Genomic DNA, 23,601 nt, shown 5'->3' with positions numbered 1-23,601 from the left:
TATAATTATAAGATATATACATAAAGAGTTCTGTTGGGAACACAACAGTGGTGTTAATTCGAATGCCTTCTAAGAATAATAACTTATTTTGGGATCGGTTTGGTACATTCATATCTATATTAAACCCTAAATAATAAACCTAATAATGAATTAAAACAACAAATAATACTAAATTATGTATATATGGTTTATAAATGAAGTAAATATATGGATTTGTAAACACTAAGTCGAGGCCGATGACAGACGAACACATCATATGACGAAGTGCCAAGTGTCGGGGTCAAAACACTATGACGTCCCGCTGCCGCTTTTTACACTAATTATCTGGTAACTACTTATTAAACCTCTGATTTTATATATACTAATTGTTAATATTTAGTTTAATGTCCAGTCTATACGCTGATATAGTGTGTTGGTCATATATGTGATGAGTAATCACTATAACAGTATTGAAACTTGGACTTTTTCCTCCCACCACAAGTTAACAAATTTCATGAAGATTTAAGACATCAGTTGATTTATATTGTCTATGAGTTCAAGTGATATATAGGAGTTGTTTATGGTGGTTTTTAACTTGATATCCAGTGGGTAAGGATGATGGCGTTAGTAGGCAGTTAATGTGGAAGAAAGGTCACGTCCTCTGTCCCCTTAAGGTGGTATTACAACACTGTGTTTCTCGTCACCCAGAAAATTTATGGAATATTTGCTATTTGTCCGGACCTCCTGAACTACCAACTGGTGTATATTTCTCTGGATGATAAATTCTTTCTTACCTTGTGATAATGATGAAAAGTGCATTAGAATATTTTTTGCATTAAATCACTTTTACATTGTTTTTCAGTCTAGCAAGCTTACTCCATCTGCCATGTTGGTTAGGTTAAGTTTGTTAGTTTAGTTCATTCTATAAACAGTAAATTATAGGCTGTAACAGTTCCTGGTGCTTTAGGAATGTTAGTAGTTTTCCACGAACATGCTTTAATTTATGATTCACAAAATGAACCAAATTAATTATCTAACCTAACCCTAAATCTTAGTTATCTTCTACAGTAACACCTCCGTGTACAGTAACACCTCCGTATACAGTAACGGACTTTCTCTCGCCATATAATCCGTTATATGGGGGGTTTCCTATCTAACGGACCCTCGATATAACGCACTTTCATCCTTGTGTAGTTCATTAGAAGTTTCACATCTAACGGACCCTCGTTATAATGGACTTACATCTCTATGTAGGTCGTTAGATGGAGGTTTCACTCTTTTAATCTTTTAGAAAACATCCAAAGAACGGTTTAAAAATTCTGGCAAACGTCCAGTTATGGGAACAAATATGGCGGACTTGATGACTGTGTTACAATTGCTTGCCTAAAAGATTTATGCAAAATGTTAATTATATTATTTTCCAGTTACAGCAAATAAATCATGGATGTTAATGAGGTGGTGAAGAGAGCCAAGCGTGCACTTGATGGCTATATATCGTAAGTTTGATGTATTAAAGTACTGTACTTCTGTCTACTTGTTGTGTAATGCTTGGCTGATGGAATGAAGTGGTTGTGGATGATTACTTGTGATTTCTTTTATTTTGTTGTTAACTTAAATAAGATAAATGAGAACCTCTTTTAATGGATGAAGCTCAGTATAGTATTGCATCATTTACCTTTCATGTGCTGGGTCCCTACATGAACCCTTGTTCACCCAACTAAGAAATAAGTACAGTCTCTGGCATGTATATTCTTCCTTGGTGTTTTAATTATTTTCTTAGGAATTATTTACTGAAGGTCAGACTCCTTCACATGTTGACTTGACTTTTATATACCCAGAAGACTTGCCCAATACTTCATGAGACTGCTGTGTTTCCTTTACTGCATATAACTAAAATCTCTTTAGATTTTTTATAATCTTCAAGGATCTTTTTAAAATAACAGTACTGTACTGTATGACTTTTATGATTCATGTAAAATCTTAAGATAAGGATTGCCAGTATTGCTTACTCCTCAGCAAGTGGTGGTTGCTTAAGCTGGTGTCCGGGAGAATCATCTTGCCTCGAAAACGGTAAAGAAAATTAATAAACCGCAAAGGTTTATTGACATGTTTCAATATAGCTTCTGGAGTAGTAGAGCATCAGGTACAGTCGCAAACCAAAGTCCAGTTGACTCTTTTGCTGCGTCATGAACCCCGAGATTTAGACTCGTGAACCTGAAGCAGTAGACACTGATGCATTATAATGTCCAGAAATGCTTCGGATTCACGAATCTGAATCTCGGAGTTCGTGAAGCAGCAAAAGTGGCAACGGGACTTTGTTCGTGACTGTACATCCATGGAGCTTGGGGTTATGAGTTTCTGTTGTACTGTACTTATCAAAATTTTTAATAGCTGTAGTGTACAAAGTTGTGAGGAAAAACGATTAATGGATTTTGACTTCCTCAGGTATCGCAAAGCACTGTTAGCAGTTCTGATCATACTGTTAATTCTCCTATATTCTGGGCCGTCTATGTTCAGACTAGTTCTCCATACACGACCGTCTCTTGCAGGTGAGGGTAAGTTTGTTTAATTATGCTTTGAGTTTAATTTGTGTTAACTGTACAGTATAGTTATTATTATTATTATTGTCATTATTATTATTACTACTATGCATGTTCTCTTTTCTTGCTTAACATATATTATCATGATAGTTATAGTGTCTTTAATACACTCCATAACATGACACCAATTCAGTGGCGTGTAGTCCATTGAGAAGTTAAGATATGTGTGTCTCAAATCTTCTGCCACTCTTGGGATATTGGGTTAGGTTAATATTATAAACGCTGATTTTGACCTCAAAGGTGGCGAGTGATTAGCGTTAGAAAAGTAATTAAAATATTTTATTTGTAATTTTGTCAAGTACTTATACGTATATCAAATTGTGGACAACAGATCCCTAAGCATCTGTTGCCCACAATTTGATACCCTGTATTTGTATAATTGCTTGTCCAAATGATATGTCAGAAATTTGAATTACTCCTCTAACACTAATTACTCTCCACCTGTGGTTTCTCATAAAGGTAAACCTGTATCTGTTGCTCTATTATAGTGAAGGTAAAGATATGCTACTCACCTGGGCAAACCTCTTAGATGTGCAGGGTCTGTGGGTGTTGTGGAGCATCAAACTGTGTCATTTTAATGCATGATGGAACAAAAATACATAAATAATTTCCAATCACATGGCGAATTTTTATAAAATTTTCTTGCTCTCATTTCTGTTCTACCTATCTTCAATTATATTAGAATTATGTAGAATAGTTTTACATACAGGTAAATCACAGCGTCACAAACTGTATTTCAGTAGGAAGGTAAATATGGGGAGGCTGTGTATCAGAATGCATCACTGTAATAGATGTACTGTTCTGTCATCAAGAGTATTCTTCAGTAACATGCCAGTAAAAAGATTTTCTTCTTCCTCCAGATTCAGCAAGTAGAAGTCTAGCATTACGGCTGGGCAGGTTTTGGCAGGCATCACAGGAGGATGATGCCCACATCTTCCATATTCCACCACTACCTGAGGAGTCACCGTACCTTCCATATGTTGGCAATGGTCTCCTCGCTGTCACTATGGACCAAGATAGTCCAATTTACATCAGAAGTGGGAGGACTCTTGCATTACCTGTCAGTTTCCGCCCCATCACCTTGGTCTCTGTAGATGGTAAGATTTGTTACTTGTTGATGTATGTATATAAAGTATTATGTATTCTCTGTAAGCTGTATTTAAGCTTTAATTTGATTACAGTGTGATCGCTCTTTAGGTGTTACTGTTTGTTTTAATGGGGAAATAATAGTAAATCATGGGAAAGTCTGTGGCTCTTGGTGCTTCCCACTCTGTGTCGTGCAGGATAAGGCTTCCAGAAATGCAGAAAGAAATTATTGTTATTGTATCTTTATATGTTTTAGTAAAGTATGTGTTTTATGTTCAAGATACTGTACTGATGCTCTCTTACAGGCATGACCGTGAAGGAAGCTGTTGTGACAGAATATACAACAGGTGTAGTTCATCGCATTCAGTCGTGGGACCAACCAGGCATTGGACCCCTAGATGTCACTTACCAGACCTATGCACACCGGTCAATACCATCCTTGCTCTTACAGGATATCAAGGTGAGGTCTCTCTCTCTCTCTCTCTCTCCTTTTTGGACAATAACACATAATGACTTAAAGTAAATAAGTTTTCCTAGTAACCTCTTTTAGGTACAATTATTAACCCAAACATGTGTAGAATTTACTTTATTGTCTTTTATTAAGATCTCAATCACAGTAAGATTTAGTCATGGTCACTGGTGTGTACATACATGTGGGTGTTCTTAACAAATACAGTAAAGTCAAAATGCGTAACTGAAATTTAAAAATATTATGAAGCTCTTTCCTGGTTTACTTTTTTTTGTATATAAGATAAACTGTGATGCATTACGGTACATTGTTTGTTCCTCAGGTGATCAACCCAACTGATCAAGATGCTCTTGTGGATGTAGAGCAGATGGGATTGGGAGACTGGCCCACCGCCACCACCGAGACTTTAAAGTACAGTACATCTTTTACATCTTTGTCCATGTTAGTGAAGCTAAACCTTAAGAAGATAAGAAAAATTATGAATGGATAAACTTATTTTGGGATTTATGAAAGCTGAAACCAAGAGGCAGTGTTAGAACAATAAGTAGAACAGTATTGTTATTAATTTAGAAAAAATGTTGCTTTATTACAGTGAGGAAACCTTGTAGGACAAAAGTGTAACTTGGCAAGAACTGTCTGCATCACAAATAGAATTTTGGGGAATATTAACAGTAGAGGGAAGTTGATCAGAAGAAATTAGGTTTATAAAGAAATTTAAAAAACACTATACTATACTGTAGACAACAGCTAAGGATTCACCTGACATAATTTCATGAGCTGTTATATTTGAATGAGTAATCACTACATATGGGTTGTGTTACATTAGGAACACACTAAGGTTACTATTGTTGTCCCCTTCACTGTAAAGGCTTTAAAAAGATGTTGGCAACAGCTCTCCTCACATTACCGATTCATACATAGAGTGATTCCATCGTTGCCACATGTTCAGAAAGGCCACCGAGGGATGGAACGCTATACTTGTGGGGAACTGTACCTGATGCCTGGTGCTGTATTAGAAGTGTTTATATTTAGAAGGTCTGCTTCTGGTCATCCTTGGCTGTACAATAATGAGAAAAGGATTACATGAGTCAAAAAATACAGAAACCAGTCAGATTACGGTTCATCATGAGTACAGACTTTTTTAATTCTTGTTTATTGGGTAAAAGATTTGTAGGGTCTAATTTAATGGATGGTGTTCACTTGCAGACTGCACCACGGTGAAGGAGAACACGAATACATTGTAATATCTGGAAGTATAGAGCTTCCTAACTCAAATGTCATTCCAGTCGCTGTAGTGAGTCTGAAGGTTCCACCCAGCATACAGGTAAGATTGATGTTGTTATTGATATGAGGTGATGGCTAGGGTATCAGGGGAACATTGGCTATATTAAAGTAACAGTAGATTGAGGAGGAAGTGATGCTAAAAGAGAAATTGTTGGAAAATAATGCTGAAATGAACTTGGAACATTTTTTGTTATAAAGGTCAAAAGTGACTTGATGTACTTTTTGTTAAGTGTGGAACTGCTAAAGGTAATGAAAGGTCATTTTGAATATTACATGGCTCCAGCATCCATGGAGGAGGATAAGATGACACCTATTAGAATATAATTACCTCACACCTTCCTTTCTGCCTCCCAGCTGCTGAATTTTATAGATGTCAAGTCAGCCATTGGAAAACTGGTTTCAGAAAAAAATAAATTATCTATACATATCTAAAGCTTTGAAACCATCATAGGCAGGATCCAGTGTAGCATGTTGCTGAGTTCCATCATTGATCCTGTTATGTACATAAATGATGTTTAGTTACTCATTAAAAGTATAGTTTAGTTCCTTCCCTGTGTTACTTTATTGGCCTTATAAGTGTTGTGGTCATATGATATTCTGTTATTCCATTTGTGTCTTCAAATTTTGTAGGTTAAATCCAAGATGTCAACTACTCTCCATATTGTGACTGCTGTTAACTACTCAGAGCCCATACCAAGGAAAGCTTATTCAGCCGTGAAAGACAAAGCTGCCCAAGGAGCTCTTGCCGTAAGTAATATTGTTGCTCTTAACATTCTTTTAGTCATTCAGACAACTCAGTGCATCGTTACTCTACTCAAGTACACACACACACACACACACACACACACACACACACACACACACACACACACCAACACACACACACACACACACACACACACACACACACTCCTTATAATAGTTAATTCAGTATATCCTTTGACCATCTTAATACAGTACAGTAGTTTCAGCTAATACAAGGTGAATTCATTAATGCCATCTTATCTTATATGTAGTGCCTCACTCCCATATTGTGTTAATCAATTAATATTTATTTTTTGGTCCAGGCATTAAAGAGAGCAGTCACAGGGAACATAAAGAGACTTCGCAGCGATCACTCACAAGTTTGGAAAGAGCTCTGGTCCTCCGGGTTTGGCATCAGTCATTCAAAGGCTGAAAGTGCTCTGAATGGTGACCTAATCAATGCTACTCTCTACCATGTGTTGTCTCAGGCAAGTGATTTCAACTGTTATTTATATATGCCATGTTTATGAAGGGGTTACAGTACTATACAGTATAGGCTTTCTCAGTGTCTCTTTGTCCATTAAGAGTCTTGGATAGAAGATCTGTCTTAGATTCAGGGAATAAGTTAGAGTAATGTGACCTTGGACTAGCTAAGCTAATCATGCATGGTTAGTCACTTACTGATAACCTTGAAATTCCTAGCCGGCATCTTAGCTGGGCCCATCCCTCGCTCACCTCCCGGAACATACAAACCTGGCAATTAATCGGTGGTCAACCAAGGTGTTAACTCGACGTTTACCCCCGAACACGATAGTATGGAAAACAAAGCATTGCACCGGGTGTTTTTTTAGAGAAGTACTTGATGCTGAGGAGGTGTTGGCTCTTATGAAGTGAACACAGAATGCCACATTTTACAGCAAGATTAGATGAAAGAAGAATATTTATGAACATGTTCCCTTGATTCTGACTTTACAATGAATTAACTTGGGGAAATATCACACTACAGGCTCCTGCTCCCTTACATGAGGTATCGACCACTGAGGAACAGAGAACGTCCATCCTGCGTGACATAGCTTATGCCGAGGGCTGTTACGGGGGGCACCAGACTCTGTAAGTGTTGTGGAGCTGTGTTGTCTTAGGACTCTTGTTTCATAGACAAGATTAAAGAAGTCTTCAAATTTGGTAATATTCTTGCAAACTTTATATAAATTAATGCTTAAATGATATGGCCGGTGATGAATTGAGGTTACTGGAACAGGATCTTGGTAGATATTGCTGGATGACAGATATTTAAAGGCTTAGTTGTAGTGGTAGAGGAGCTCAGTGGACCTGTAGAGTATAAAGCCAGGCCAGTAAAGCCATGTAGTGTGCCACTTTTGTTTTTGTGTTAAAAATTATTAAGTTTTAATGTGTTTTTACGTATGTTAAGCTGTCTCCTCTTGGAATAAATGTGGACTTTATAATAGATAGAAATAAATAAAAGATCAAAAGCAAGTTTTATCATTGTAATGAATTTTTTGATAAAAGGGTGAAGTTTATAAATTGCTTTAAATGGTTATAGAGAAATGAAACTGAAAACAGCCACAAAGGAAGACTCAAGGTTAAGGTAAAAGGATTGTGTGAGATATATATACTGTATGTCTTAATGGGATAACAATATAATCTATACCAAAACCCAAGTATGTAGAGTAGGTCTGTCTCATGAGCCACAGGGGTAGAGATTATTACTGAATGGGTGTTGTATTATAATGAGTAGGTCTGTCTCATGAGCCACAGGGGTAGAGATTATTACTGAATGGGTGTTGTATTATAATGAGTAGGTCTGTCTCATGAGCCACAGGGGTAGAGATTATTACTGAATGGGTGTTGTATTATAATGAGTCATATGTTACATTTAAACAGTCAAGCTGAGCGCCTGTGGTCCCATCTCAACACTCTGGACGACGTCAACAGAGTGGTCGGCTACTGGATGGTGACGCTAGAGAAGCAGGTAAATACTAGTGTACCATCAGTTTTATTCTGAAGTATCTGAGCATCACTCCTGACTCTCATACTTGTTCAGACTTGGGGTTCACTGCTGTATATCCAGTGATGATTCTTGTAATGTTATGAGTTATTGTTTGGAGAAAGATATATATTACATCACCTTAAACTGCTCTGATATATAATATTGACTAATTTTTATGAGAATCAATGCTTATCCTATGTGATCACCATACAGTATATATATTATTACCCAAGATTTATTCATACAGTACCTCATATATATAACTATTTCAGGGTTGTCACCAGTTAGTTCGTGCCGGAGCAGATGGCATTATGCAAGCCATGCTGCTTAGCTTTGGAGGTTTGCGCTTCAAGAATCAACACCTGGAGTTTAATACTCACCCCAAGGATCTGCACCGAGACTATTACTTCAGGTTTGTTATCAAGTGGTTGGTAGAGGTACTGTAGTATGAAGTGGAATTAATTTATTTTTTGCTATTTTACAAGGGTCAGTGGTCTCAAACAAGTCATTAGGGAGTGAATGGGTGAGACTTGTAAAGAGTGACCACAAATTATCTTAGTCTGTCTTCTGTGCGCTGTGTTCCTATGCTAATTTGATCACTGTAAAAAGATGATTCTCCCCATTGACATTAGCCAGTTTGTTCATTTGTTTTGAAACTTTGAAGAATTTTTTGGGTCTGTATTCTTTCCAGGAGACTCAGTTATGGGAATGCAACTCACCTCAATATCTCCGTCATGGTGCAAGAGGAGGACTACAAGGCCGTCATGTACCTGGCCCTGGACAGATCAGACAAGACCTACTATGCTTGTGATGCTGGCTGTCTGGACCCTCCTGTAGAGCTCAAGTAAGTCATGCCTGTAGTTAAAGATTCATGTTCTAATTGACCATGGTAATGATTATCCTTCAAGGTCAGGATTAGCATTTTGCGTAAGTTGATTGTCGGAAGGAGATAGAAGGACCAAGAGGGAGATTGAAGGATGGGGGTGAAGGACTCAGTTGGGGGTGAGATGGTTGGACATTCAAGAAGGAGTGGATCATGACATATAGTGATATTGAAGGAAGAATAGATTCCACATACACTACTGGTGGGGTGATGCCCAGTTTGTGTGAGGTCATCAGGATGAACCACATTTAGGGTCTTGTTCAGATAGGGGATTACCATAGCAGAAACACATCTAGTTCAGCAGTTGGGATGAATGAATGAATAACAAAGATTGAAGGAATATTGTGTGTCTGTATACATTTGCTCTCGTGTCTGGCCACCCTACTCGGAGTTATAATTGTTTTTTCATCATCTTCACGTTCCAGGCAATTGAAGCAGTCTTTTCCCGTGAAACTGACAGACCCAGTGACGGCCATCTTGTACATCACCTCAGACAAAGCTCACATGGAGGAGCTGAAACACACCATACATGTCAAGGAGATTTTATTGGGTAAAACAGTATTTAATATTTGAGCAGATTATAACATGAAATAGTTATCGAAGTAATTTGAAGATTTTTGTTTTGCGAGTTAATACTAAGAAGTTTAAGGCTCTCAACTTTTATTTTCTTTTGTTTGTGAATTTATAAATAGATTTAGAATACTCTCATCTGTTATAATTCAATTAATTTTCTTAAATTTGCAATTGTAATATAAGTTTGGATCACCTGAAGAATCTCCACCAAAGCTTAGCTGTTTCACCTAAAGATTAATCACCCTCAGGCTAACCTGACCTGACCTAACCTAACCTATCCCATCCCAATCTAATCTAACCTCACTTTACAGATTCTTCAGGTGATCGTGTATAGCCATGCACAAACACGGGCACAAGTGGGGAGGACTGCCCACTATATTTTGGCTAACGATTATCGCCCTTATTGTGATATTCCATCTCTTCCTCATCAAATTAGTCATTAATGAATACTGCGGAGGAGACGTCAAGATCAGATACAGGTGAGGACGCATCTGTGTTTTATTTATTTATTTTATTAAGAAGACTATAAGGGTCAGGAAGCATTATTAATCCTCTTGAGTTATTTATTAATTTAAACTTGATCATTTCAGACTTGAGAATGGTCATGTGATTGAAGCCATTAAGACTTGCATGCTTCACATTACCAGACCGTTACTGTTTGGTTTCTAATATTTGCAACTTTCTTTTCTCCTGTTAGATTGTTAGAGAAAGAAAGTAGCATGCAACCAAGCCAGCCAGCTTAGTAGTGTGAGTCAGGTTGTTGGTATTTAAAGTATGGTGCTTTATTTTCACTCTAACACGAGAGAGCAAACATGTGGAGAATGATAGCAGCATGAGGAGATAAACATTGCAGAAGCTTAATGACTTAATGCAGAGAAGGAAGAAGTTACATATGATAGAACTGCAGTATTTGTAAGGCTTTAGTATCAGACCTTATGGATTAAGAGGAAAGGTTCAGTAACAAAGTGCCCCTCTGTCTTGCTTGAATGGAAAGTGGCTATGGCTGGAGTCCTTGTGTGTCTGCTGGGGAATTCAACTTTATGAATGTAAGTGCCAAAAGAAATGGCTAATAACACGACTCTGTATGTAAATGTGTTGGTAGATCTGAGTGAGTGTACAATATAATCAATATTCTCCATAAGTTTTATGAGTCACTTCTGAAATTATGAAGCAATGTTTGCTCTTGGATCAAGCCATTCTGCAGTACAGTACAGTATAGCTGGAAAAGGTTGCAAGATAAAGCAGTGTTTGGCGTTGCTTCTTAGGGGGACATTGCCACTACGTATGAGCAGCAAATGTTTGTTTGTTTGTTTTTCCCTAGTCATATCAAGACATGTACACTCTGGCTTGAGCTATTGTCTTGGTGTGGAAAGTGTTCAAAGGAGAGAGAGGAAGATACAGACCATACAGTATTGTTTTGTAGTCATACAAGCAGGATCCCTCTACACTCTACAGGGTGATGATAACAGTCAGTCGGTCACATACACACTAGGAAGAAATGAAGAGGTTCATTTAATAGACTCGAGAGATACATTGTGAAGTGTGATGTAATGTGAGTGTGCTGTGTTGACCCACATTCCTTGACCTGTTTGACCCGGGAACAAGCCTGAAAGAAAGTTGAGACTTGCCAGGGTGAAGGACATACTATTTATAAATTAAAGACATTTTACTGAAACTAATTCCACCATATCTGCTGTCATTCTCTTACTTGTGCCATGTCATTATTGATTTGTATGGGATTTCATCAATGCAACTGAATGGAGTAAAGTAGATACTGTACTGGTTTTATTCATCCCATAATTCTTTTGATATCAGATTTGTTGCATGAAAGTGATAAATAATCTACTGAGATTTGATTTTTTGCATTTTACCAACTAAACAACTTCACCTATTTCAGCTTGTGTTGTGTCCACGTGTTGTAATTAGTGTCACCATCACTCGGCAACGCCCATTTTTTAAACAGCCAGGGCAATAAGTCTGAAGGGGAATCCCGAACATCAGGTCAGTTTAAAGCCCGAGAAATGGATTAATCAAAGTCGTAATTTGAGTTTGATAAATTCATTTGTTGGGCTACTTAAAAGTGACCTGATGTTCAGGATTCCTCTTCAAACTTGCTGCACCGAATGTTTAAAAAAATGGTCGCAAGACTGTATTTTGTCCTCACTCTGTTTCACTTGTATCTTTGTCTATAAATTACACCACCTTTGTTTTTTCATCTTACTCTTCCATCATTTAAGTAGTACTGTGATTGTGTGACTAAATTCTTTTTATTCTGTGATTAACAAATAATACTGATGTAAGGTTTGATGTATTTATTATAAAGATAAAGTGAGCCTTATATTATATTACCATCTTGATGACCATTACAGATGGGAGTAAACCTATTTAGTGTAATATAGATAAGGTTGAACTTAGGGCCCACTTTATATATACGGGTATATGTATATCTATATATATACATATTTACACAGGAACACCCAGGTTGACAAAGGGGTTACGGGCTGAAGGACAAGTTCGTAAGGCAGTTGTTAGGAACCTGAAACATTATTATTAGGCTTATCTTCTCATCTGCCTCACAAAACCTCAATTTTGTTAAGATTTTCCCTACAGTAAAGATGTACAAACCCGAGCCATATACAGTACTGTAGTATTGACCAACAAATCCAATTTATCTGCTTATTCTTTATAAAATTCACACACCTCCATCACTACTTTGAGCAGCCTCTACAAACAATTTTCTCTGCCATCATTGGTGAGTGTTACATTGTATTTGTTCATGATGTATTGTATTTCCTTGCATCAATGTGGCTTTGTTGCATTTTTATTTGTTATTTGAAAAGAAACAAGAGATAAAAAGAAAGAAGAAAAACACTTGCTTATGCCTGCAGCTCTGCCAGTCTGCATTATTAGCTGTTTTGTTGCTGCTCATTGCCATTAATTTGTATTTTCTTAATATACAGAAATGGTAACTGTTGTTGGTCGTTGCTTCCTTTGGTCAATATGTAACAATTCAATAATATACTCGTAATGGGAAATGTATAGATTCCTAGTTAACAGTTCAAAAAAAAAAGGAAATTGCCAAAAAACATCCGCAGCTCGTTCCCCTTTTTCAAAATGCCTTAACACATGCATATGCATTAATTTTATCCCCACAAAAATAACATGCATGTTCAAGATGGCCCCTTACAGATTTGCTCTCAAAAATATGACCCTGACATGCAGGGTTGGCAAACAACTTTTTTTTTATCCATAAACCATGGTTTAGAAAGAAACCCTAATTACAGTACAGTACACGAATTTTTAAATTGTGAACCCAGATCCTTAATCATAATGTAAAGTACATGTAGTACCTTTGTATGAAATTTGAATACAATTAATTTTCTGATCCCCCAGCTGCCAAAATGCAAGGTATTAGACTACACTGTACTGTATTAGGTCAGGCGTATTTTTGACGTCAAACAACTTTTTGGGGGGAAAATGAAAACTATTGTGTCTGTATAGTAAAAATAGTCTAGAATTTTAAGAAAATGTATAAAACGATTATTTAAAACTTAAGGGTACAGCGTAATTGACTTTTCAAATATTATAAATATCTTTAATTCTTTCAAAGGTCATTAATTAACGCTAATTACTCAAATTTTTAAATTCTGACCCCAGATTCTTAATCAGCATTTAGTTTAAAAAATTGTTTTTAATCAGCCAACCCTGCTGACGTGAGTGTAACAGTACAGTGTTTTTATTGATTGATAACGTGTTTATATTGATGTTTTTAATAACAAAATTTGTGTTCATTTATCTCTGGGGTCATCTGAACACTGAATATACCACAGCCTTTGTTCTCTACACAGTACAATACAGTATGTTCTCAAGTTCACCCAACATGAAATCTTGAAATGCATCTTTCTTGAAGAATAACCCTTGCATAGGGCGGAGTCTGGCTGTACTGGTGTTTACAGAAATATGTTTTCTTTTCTGCTTCATCAATGTTTGTTTAAATTATGATAAAAGAGTGAGCATTGTAAGTTTGAGGAGTGTTTGTATTCAACCAGTAAGGTTTTAGGCAAGCAGGCTAAATGTTCTCTAACTGGGGTGCTCCTGTGTACACACACACACACATATAGGGTATATATATATATATATATATATATATATATATATATATATATATATATATATATATATATATATATATATATATATATATATATATATATATATATATATATATATATATATATATACACACACACACACACTGTACACACATATACATACCGTACAACAATATATATTATGTGAGAAACATCAAATTTTGATCAGCTCGTTAGAATTAAGTCAGATTTATCAAGTTTTGTACCATGTTAGAAGTAACTGTTTTAGGTCACCAATGGATGATGCTGGGCTGTGTGAAGCTTAAGAGGGGGGCTTCTTAGGGCCTTGTATTGAAAGAGGAACACCATAGCAGAAATCATATGTTATAACCATGAGTCAGGATCAACAATTCAACATTACTTTTTGTTGGTGAGATCCTGAAATGGCCTGAGCCCTCTTTTCACACAGACACATTTTTGTCCCCTGAATTAGAATTGATGGAGTTTAATGGAACCTTTCACACGAACGTCCATTGAATTACATTGATTTCTAATTCGCGTGACAGAAAAATTTTCGTGTGAAAGAAGCCTGAATCTGGAGGATGGTTCTGGTGTTGATGTTCTGTTTCAAATGTTGAAAGCAAAATGAGAGAGTGTGTATTTATGTCCAGTAACAAAAATTTTCAGCCTTCTCCCATTTTAAGGTAACATCATGCTAAGGGTTAAGCTCCAGGAGCCTTGTATGATAGTCCCAGACACTCCAGTTAGTGCCCTGGGTTTTGGGGTCCAATTCACTAGACTTTCTGACCATAAGGAATTATTCAACCTCAGTTAAAGTGTACAAAAGGATTTTAGGATCAATCCACCATCCTCTTTTGTTAGATTTATTTTGCATAACAGATCATCATTGTTGTCATTATCCGCTGTATCTCATGATACTTATCTTTTACAGAAAACTCTCTGACTTTTAGCAGTATTGGAAGATGGAGTTAGAGGAAAACAGTGAGAAACCAACAGCGTGTAGTGTGCGAGTCTTTGGTCCCTGGAACTTAATGAATACAACAACAAGGAGGATATTGTTTACCCTCTTTGAGTGTCTAGGCTTTACCACACCAAGAAGCCCCGTCTTTTTGGAGTCTGTTCACCCGTCTTTGTATTGGGGTCTGTCTCTTGCATTATGTCAGTCCATACAGTAAGATGTTACTGATTTAAGGGAACATTTCAGAAGTTCAGAGTTGGCACCTTACTGTTTGGCGGTCTCTATGTGAGTGCATGCTCATGTGAACATAAGTGTGTGTAAATTACATGCGAGTGTAAAGAATATTTGCAGTACAGTATCATGTAAATTTTTACCCTTGACAAACCCTAAACGTGTACAGACACTCAGGAGGAGGGTTGGGGAGATGTACATACCTCCTCAACTCACATGAGTTTTTGTACATTTCTGAGTTCAAGTGTTCAGAGTTGGCACAGAATGATTTTGGACACATGAACATCTTTATACACACACACACACACGTTAGCTAGCACAAAGAGAGAGAGACGCCAAAACAGTATTATGATAACTTTAAACCACTGAAATAATCCCTTAATTGTTACTGTATATATTTTTTTTATACTTGAGTGAATTTTTTAAACCAAGGTGATGGACTTATGTTAAAGAAAGTGTGACTTGAGGGAGAAGTAGATAATATTTAATATTTTTTTTAATTAATATGATATTGTCTGACAGGAAGGAATAGTATTTTTTACACGGTCTTCACCTAAAAGTTGATAAGTTTAAATCAAATTCACCTGCCAGCCTTCCTTCCTGGCTATATATGGGAGAATATGCGATGAAACCTTGAAAAAAATATAATAAAATAAAACTCAATTTACAGTCAGTCATGTTGAGTGTGTGTGATTAAAATATGAACTTCCATGCAGCTTGAATGCTTTGTCTCTCTTGACTTCATAAAGCGAGTTAGTTTGTAAGTGAGAAGTCTATCTATCTTCTCATCCTGTTCCACCAGATTCAGAGCCTTTCTCAGTTGTGTACAATGTCTAGTCAAGTGTTTGCTGGCACCTGATGATATAAATGTATACTGTACCTTGAACGGATTCACTGCCTCTATCCATCCCTTGCATGATCTGTCTTTCTTCTGCTTATTTCAGTGGTACATTCATGTCCAGTACAGTCTTCCACAAAAGTCCTGTTGCCTCTCTTTCTGAACCATGAACCCAAAGATTCAGACTCATGAACCCAAAGTAGTAGACATTGTTATATTATTCTGTCCATAAATGCTTTGGATTCAATATTCTGAATCTCGGAGTTCCTTATTCAGGAGGAAAGGCAACGGGACTCTTGTGAGTGACTACACGAACCTTACGTCAGTGGTGCTCTCTTCATCCATCAACCTGTTATTCATTGCACATTTTATATACATTCATGGTGACCTTCACACAAGATCTTTTAACCCATGTTGGGCTGTATTGTTACATCTAAACAACTTTTACCATAGTTTTCCCACATATTTTTGAGTGGTTCCATAAATTCTTTACTGATTCCAATAATACTGTGTGGAATGTTTACTTCTGTTAACTTTCACTTTAATCTTTCTTTACTTTAACCATACTTACTTAAACCTCACTTTACTTTTACTTTGCTTTGGAAGACTGGAGCCTCATATCCAGATCAGAGCTTTAGAGTTCCTGCTGTAAGGAACTGTACTGTAATATTTAAGTGTTGTGAATTTGACCAGCCTATAATGCATGATGATTTCTCCTCTTCTATCAACATTACCATCATAATAACTTCTGTCTCTCTCTCTCTCTTTCTCTCTCTGGTTATTATCATGTATCTATCAAACAAATACATATCTGCTACTTCCAATATTTATCATAGTTTATTTCCAAATACGTGGAACAGAGAAGATTTACCGAGCCATTTAAGAGAAGGAAAAATATTTATTGTTGATGAAGAAAAAATGAAACTTAACCTCTTGTGTATGGGGTTCCCTTCTCTTCGGAATAAAATTGTCTGGTGTTAGTTAAATACAATATTAAAAGTGGCATCCCCATAGTGAAGGGATTAAAGCAAGTGTCTTCATTCATCACTTATGTAGAGGAAGATGAAGTCATTAGGACTCCTCTAATCTCGGCATAGTGGAGTAAAAACTTCCCCCCTTAGTGAGACAATATGTCAATCCAGGAGACAGTCAACACCATATCACCCTTTCAGTCTTGGTCCACCACACACACACACACAGGTATTCTAGAGCTTCTACTTTATAAAACCTGACCCCTTTTTCATAACTCTTTTTAAGGAGTGAATTTCTTTCTTTTATGAAATTGCTCTTGAAGATTACAAGTATATTTCATTTTAAATTACTGTATTCTATCATGTGTATTGATAGTAAAAATGTAGTCCCAGAATATTGTGAGGGAGGGACTTACTGTAGGCAGGTTTAAACAATTGATAAAGTTTCCCTCTACTCACCATTACTGCACCTGGGTGTTTAATTTCAGTACAGTGGTAAAGTTCCAGTATTTAGTTCATGGCAGTCCTGTGTAGAGTTTCAGTGGATTGTATTACACTTTCTTTTTTTTTCTCAAAATTATTGTTTGCTTGATGTTGTGTACACAGGGTTGTTTGGTTTCAGGATAATTTCAGGTTAAAGATATGTCGTGGTGAAACATGAATTTAGGGAAATAGGGGTTAAGGTTCTTTATGTACACAAAGAAGTTCAAGGAATTCTCTCCCTGGGGGAAGGAGGAGTTGAGGAGTGCAGATGTTAGAATAACAAAGTCTCGTGTATAATCCCTTCATAAACACCAAGTGCTGTCACTTGCACACTGATTAACATGTCATAGGATTGGAACTTCACCCTAAAAGAGATCTTTGTATGGTGAAAAATTCTTGACTGGAAACATCTTGACATAAGCAGAAAGTTGTAAACTTGAGAATCTTGTGTAAGTACAGTCATAATATTGAAAACTTTGTCATAGAATAATGATGGAGTTTCTCCAGTACCTTAAAATTTTATGAATTTAATGTTTGCAATACAGTAGTGACAAAACTTACTTTTATTGTTGTGTTAAAAATTTTGATCATGATCTTTGTGACAGTGTTCTGTGATAATGACGGTGTTAATTTACCAAGAGTTAAGGCCCGGTTTGACTATACATTTATTTATTGTGTGAATATTGTAAGAAAATACAGTAATATAAAAAGCTTGTGATGTCTGTGATGACTAAAATAATAATTTTTGGCAAATTGAAATATTTTAATTTTGCAAAACAGAATTCTACTTAACCAGTGACTGGACACCGTATGTGTGACTGGCTAGAAATGATTTCTTCTTGAGCTGTACAGTACAGTGTAGGTGGAAACTAAGATAAATTAATTTGACTTCTTCAGTAGTAGATAGATCATTCATTGGTGCTTCCAAGTGTCTTTGGAAGGGAAATGTGTGGAAGAGTGGTGGGTGTTGGAGCTACAGTGTTGACCAAGAGGTGAGACAACATGTAAGGGTTACTGATGTCCACAGATGGCAAGGTATATAAAAGATGAACATATGTCATGCATTATAGTATGTCTTAGGGAGTGAAGGTTCATAACAGTTAAAGGTTTGCAAGAGTTAATCTTTTGTAATGTTGACCACCAGTTTGTTGACAACAAATACATTAACTAAAGCTCAACTCTAAATGGTGATTGAATTATTTACAGCATTACTGATTAAGGAAGTTGTTTACTTCATCACGGTTAACCTGTTGACTGAACCCCTTCACTTGTGGCATCCAAGACAACCATTACCGGTATACAGTATGCAATTTTTTTATTGTTACCACACTAATAAATTAATGACAATTTTTTTATTTAGTTTAATGAATTCTTTTCAAATAAGAAATATGTGCTTATAAGAACGAAGTCCTTTTTATAAAATAATCCCGATTTGCTGCCATGACTAGCACAACAACCATCAACTTATAAATATAATGATTGCTACAGAAGGTTCATCCCAGACTTACTGTACTTACCATACTGTCCCGTGGTCAGATGTCAGTATGAATATCAGACTTATTACCTGGGCATAACTTGGTAAATGGTGTGCACTGAGCTAGTCTTTCTTGTGTCGACATTTGTATTGGACATAACCTTTCTTACCCTGGAGGGATACCATCCTACCGCTCTTAAGCTGAAGGTTGTTAGCTTTAACATGTAAGATAAATAGTGAAATATATTATGTTTTGAGATGCAGATACTGTACTGAATTCATAAATGGGTTGAGCATTTATGTTTAAAAAGTTATGTAATACTTTTGATTACTTATTTTTAATGTGTGTGAATTTTTTAAAGATATGCAACTTGAAGTATTTGTAGCAAATTCCTTAGAAATTTGTGCTCTCCAGTCATCTGTACTGTAGTGGTGATGTTAAGGAGTGATGCCTGGAATTTTGATTTATGGTAACTGATCTACCGGTATTCCATCCGTATTTGACAGAGAACCTGTAGTACTGTACAGTAGTGTGGTGTAGGAGTAGGAGCTTGTGGCACAACACACAGTAAGTGACCCTCATACAATGACTCACTGCTGTTTAGTCTACTATACATCCCATAGAGAGTTTAATAGTACTGTACTGTACTGTACCGTACTGTTGTAAAGAAGTTAGTTTGGTATGGTTGTCGTGCTGTACAAGTTATGTGCAGTAAAAGCTGTAAATATCATCATTGTTTATAATTTGTTGTATAATTTGCTCTTTACTTGTGGTGGTATGTTTCTTGATTATGGTGATAATATATTTTTGGGTCGGGAGTGGAGTGAGTGTCAGCTTTGGGATATAGTTTGGTGTTAAAGGAAACAACAGAGTTTTCTGCCTTGATTCTAAGCATTAATGGATACTAATAACTGTTTTTGAATAGAGAATGTGTGTTTGTAATTTGTATAGTTGACTGTATAAATCTTACATCACCATATTGTTGATATGTCACTCATCTTCACAATATTCACTGCATAATTATGTTACAGGTGATATATTTATCCGTGTGTGAACTGTCTTAAGTTTGTCATGTTGTATTTGGTTGTGGGAACAACAAGCATTCACATTCCTCATGCAATTGGGATAGTTTTTATTTGGCTTAAATTCATCCAAAGAATCATGTACTCTTAATAGATACGGTAAACCCTCAATAACTCGGCGAGGCCAGAGTCCCACATGTGCCGTGTTATCGATGGTTTACTGTAGTGCAGTACTGTACCTAATGCAGTATAACTGTTTTGTAAATTGTGAGTGTTAGCTCAGACTTTGAAGATTCACATTTTTTATATGCACTAGTCAGAGTATGGTAGATCAATATCCAAATATGTGGCTCTGATATGCATGTCAATTCTTAAAATTTGAAATCTTTTAGTTAGTTACAAATCATCATTTTTATCACCATTATCATCATCGTTTTACAGCCATTTTCCACACCTGTGTGGGTGAGCTGTGATTAACTGATGGCAGCTGTTGGGTAAAACCAGAATGGTAGCCCACCCTCCTCAACACCACAAACCCAGGGTGTGAGCCCAGAAACTGTAACACAGACCAGGGGATTGACAACTATGGTAACCCAATTGCCATCAGACATGTTGAGGCAAAATTTCCAAACACCAGCCCACAGTGTGGGAACAGCTGGTGAGACAGGGCAACATTTCCCTGAGGTAATCAAACACTACTTGCCTGCATGAAATTTAAAATTAATGTGATTAGCTGCCTATTGTTTCACAGAGTTTCCATTGTCAATCTTTTTTTTTTTTTAAGGAAAACATTACAGACTTTATTGGACAGAGCTTGTGGTAGGGAATTATATTATAACATTTTATATTTGATAGTTCTAATGAGAATTGTTTATTTTTAAATTATTTGTATTTTGAGAGCAAGTAATACTGTAAATTTGCTTTTTAAGTCAGGTAAATAATGTAACAGATTTAAGGTGCTCATTACAAGTGGTCAAAGTACTTTAGTTTTAATTAAAGTGAGTCCAGGGAATTACCAGTCGTGCCCTAATTTATATCAGAAATACAACCAGACATCAAATTTAAAGAGACATTACTGTGTGTTTGTGGTGGCACTCACTGTATCAGGCCAGGCATTTGGAGAAAGGCTACATCCTTGACTTAAAGCTGGCCGACTTAGTTTTCCTCAGTTACGTTTCAGCTCGGTCGTGTGTTAATTTCTTCACTGTATTTATGATCTGGCATCTCAAATGGGATTATGATTTTTATGACAAATTATTTAAAAATATTTCATATATTTTTGTTACTGATTCTAATGCTGCATTATACAAATATCTGTTGACCTTTTAACTTTGATGTTGGTCAAAAGTTCTACAGTCTGTTTGTTATGCAGTGCCTTTAAGAGAGACGAGGTAGGTTCCAGATAAATGATCTTTATTAACCCCTTTTGTATGGGGCCCCTCTGCTGAAGAAAATATCAAAAGTGGTGTCCCCTCAGTGAAGGGATTACCGGTACAGTAATTGATTGATGTCGAGTGACTATTAAAGTTGGTGCTTCATCATTAAAGAAATACAGTAATGTAGACATTATATAGATAGATTAGTTAAACTAATGTAAACCCCATTAGATTACCAATATTTATAACATGAGTATTTAAATCTGAAGAACATTATTTTAACTACTGAAGCTCGTAAAAATTTCCGAGTGGCATGGATTCATATTTCCCGTGCAAGATCTTCATGTTGTACAGTAGTTACAGAATGCTGTTATTAACTTCAATAACTAAGAAGGATAGATGTTGCTTTATAGAAATGGAAACATTTTCATTATTTAATGCAGGAATATTGTCTTGCTATTAGTCATATTGTTAAAGAAGTAATTATCAACCTTGAACTCGTTAGTGTAGCTTGGAGGTTACCACAGGTTGATTGTTAGGCAAGTCACATACTGACCTCTCCATATCTTGAAGACTAAGGCAGGATATTAGATATTTATCAAAGAGTATTATGCATATGGCTGATTAATTTACCTCCCCAGATTATTACCATTATAATGCCAAGTGGCCAAAATAAAGAGCACAAACAAACTCTTCCTTAATTCACCGTCAAACTCTCACTCTTAGAGCTTCATAGATAAGGTTGTACAGTCTCGCCCAAAAGTTTGTTAACTCTCCCAGCCAGCAATTGCTACACTACCTGCTTCAGATGTATGAACTTGAGTTTGTTACTTTGAACATTTAGATTCATTCATATTGGTTTCATGTTCTGGCTAGTATCGAGACAGTTTCAAACATCTGGAGCAGGCAGTGAGCAATAGCTGGCTGGGAGAGTTAACAAACTTTTTGGTGAGACTGTACCTTCCTTATCGCGGCTCCATTTACCTAGCAGGTGTATCTATGAATCTAAAGGTAACTTTTCAATACAATACCTACCAGCAGCACATCACCCCCCCCCCCCCTCCGAAAAAAAACACGCAGGTAGTATTTAAATCCTAATAACGTCTCTTCCCAGGTGCTATATTTTTTGCAGTGTCGTCTTTTATCACTGTCTTAATATCTGAGGACATCTTTGTCATTGCCACTCAAACTATCCGGTAATACACGTTGCATTATCAGTGCTATGTAATTGCGTTATCATTCCATATATTTTCATCTTGTTCTAAAACTTTGGCTCTGAATTACCCATAAACTTGAACCAGTTATTGAAGATTTGTTTTTATTTTATTCAGTATAAGAATAGTTTGAATCCTAATGTGTGTGTAATGCACTGATCATTTTATAATTATATTTAAATAGGGAGAACAGAAGACGTGTCCATTGAATCGACGAGGATGTAAACTTTAAACAATTTGTGAGTTACTGGATGTTCTTAAGAGATGTAAAAATGCACATGTGAGGGAAATGATGCATAAAAAAAGCTAACTTACTTTATTGTTGTAGAAAAGAAACAGGTTTGCGTGTGCCTTGGGTTTATATTTATTAATGATGGTTTATAAATTTTATGCATTGTGTTGTTTATCTCAGTGGTGTTTATTTATGATTTTTTTGATGAATGATGAGAAGCAGACAGTTGAAGAAGAATAATGATACAGGAATGAGTCTTTGAGGAATATGTTTTAGGGGATCGCTTAATCATTTCTGCCAACACATCATTATCATGTATTTTGCGTGCCTTCATTCATTCCATTGTACATCTCATTTGTAAATATAATTAAACCGTGAAGGTAATTTGTGTGATTTGGCTACCCTGTGATTTTTTTTTTAGTTCTGTGGAAGTACAGAGGTTGTAAAAGTAAAAAGGCGATACTGTATCTCAAAGACTAATTGATACTCTCATGGAAAACTAGAGGTACAGTACAGTATGCTGATCACTGCACCTGTAGCAAAGACAAACAAGAACAGGATGAATAATATAGAAATCATACACTTATGTTGGTCCTAATTATGGATGAACTCTACAGGATATTACTAAAAATGTCAAGTACGTTACAGTATTCCAACAAATTTGTCATACTCGAGGGGATATGAAGGAGTCGGTGATTGCGGGACTGATTTACGGAGTTGCTGACAAAATCTACTTTAATTATCAAGCAAATGATACAATTTTTTAAAGTATATTGAATAATGAATGACATTCGAAAATCAAGTGAAAATAATTGAATAAGGTGGAGTGAATATTAATAGCAGGAGTAATGATTACAGTTTCAGGGGCTTAAGGTTGACTTACGAACCGTTGAACATGAATACAGAATTATATTGAAAATAAAGTTGTTTAATAACGATTTGGTCCCTTACAATTTGCTCTTGGCTTATGATCAAACTACAGTAGCTCAGTCACAAATTCCAGTTAAATCCTGTCAAATGCCAGTTAAGTAGATAAATTCCAGCAAATTCAGCAATTTTATTG

The 23,601-nt window shown here is 36.2% G+C and overlaps 1 protein-coding gene across 1 annotated transcript; it reads left to right on the top strand.

Moving 5' to 3' along the window:
* Nucleotides 1–260: 260 nt before the first annotated feature.
* On the top strand, nucleotides 261–22,922 carry LOC121875143 (uncharacterized protein KIAA2013 homolog). The gene is made up of 18 exons (XM_042379559.1): nucleotides 261–327; nucleotides 1,404–1,475; nucleotides 1,996–2,049; nucleotides 2,425–2,534; nucleotides 3,440–3,676; nucleotides 3,971–4,125; nucleotides 4,457–4,545; nucleotides 5,341–5,458; nucleotides 6,049–6,165; nucleotides 6,486–6,650; nucleotides 7,169–7,272; nucleotides 8,065–8,152; nucleotides 8,443–8,582; nucleotides 8,862–9,014; nucleotides 9,479–9,603; nucleotides 9,961–10,105; nucleotides 10,324–10,373; nucleotides 14,670–22,922. Exons 2-17 carry the CDS (start codon nucleotides 1,420–1,422, stop codon nucleotides 10,367–10,369), a joined length of 1,902 nt encoding a protein of 633 aa, XP_042235493.1. The 5' UTR covers nucleotides 261–327; nucleotides 1,404–1,419; the 3' UTR covers nucleotides 10,370–10,373; nucleotides 14,670–22,922.
* Nucleotides 22,923–23,601: the final 679 nt, after the last annotated feature.

This window comes from Homarus americanus, unplaced genomic scaffold (assembly GCF_018991925.1).
Source record: "Homarus americanus isolate GMGI-L3 unplaced genomic scaffold, GMGI_Hamer_2.0 scaffold36970, whole genome shotgun sequence".
In the NCBI taxonomy this organism is placed as follows: domain Eukaryota; kingdom Metazoa; phylum Arthropoda; class Malacostraca; order Decapoda; family Nephropidae; genus Homarus; species Homarus americanus.
Note: the sequence above shows the minus strand (reverse complement) of the source record. Positions and strands in the feature narration are given on the sequence as shown.

Excerpts from the sequence above, each read along its gene's own strand:
- LOC121875143 (XM_042379559.1), top strand. The coding sequence starts at position 1,420 with ATGGATGTTAATGAGGTGGTGAAGAGAGCCAAGCGTGCACTTGATGGC. Across the intron at positions 5,459-6,048 it reads AGGTTCCACCCAGCATACAG|GTTAAATCCAAGATGTCAAC; the intron begins GTAAGATTGATG and ends CAAATTTTGTAG. Across the intron at positions 7,273-8,064 it reads TACGGGGGGCACCAGACTCT|TCAAGCTGAGCGCCTGTGGT; the intron begins GTAAGTGTTGTG and ends ACATTTAAACAG.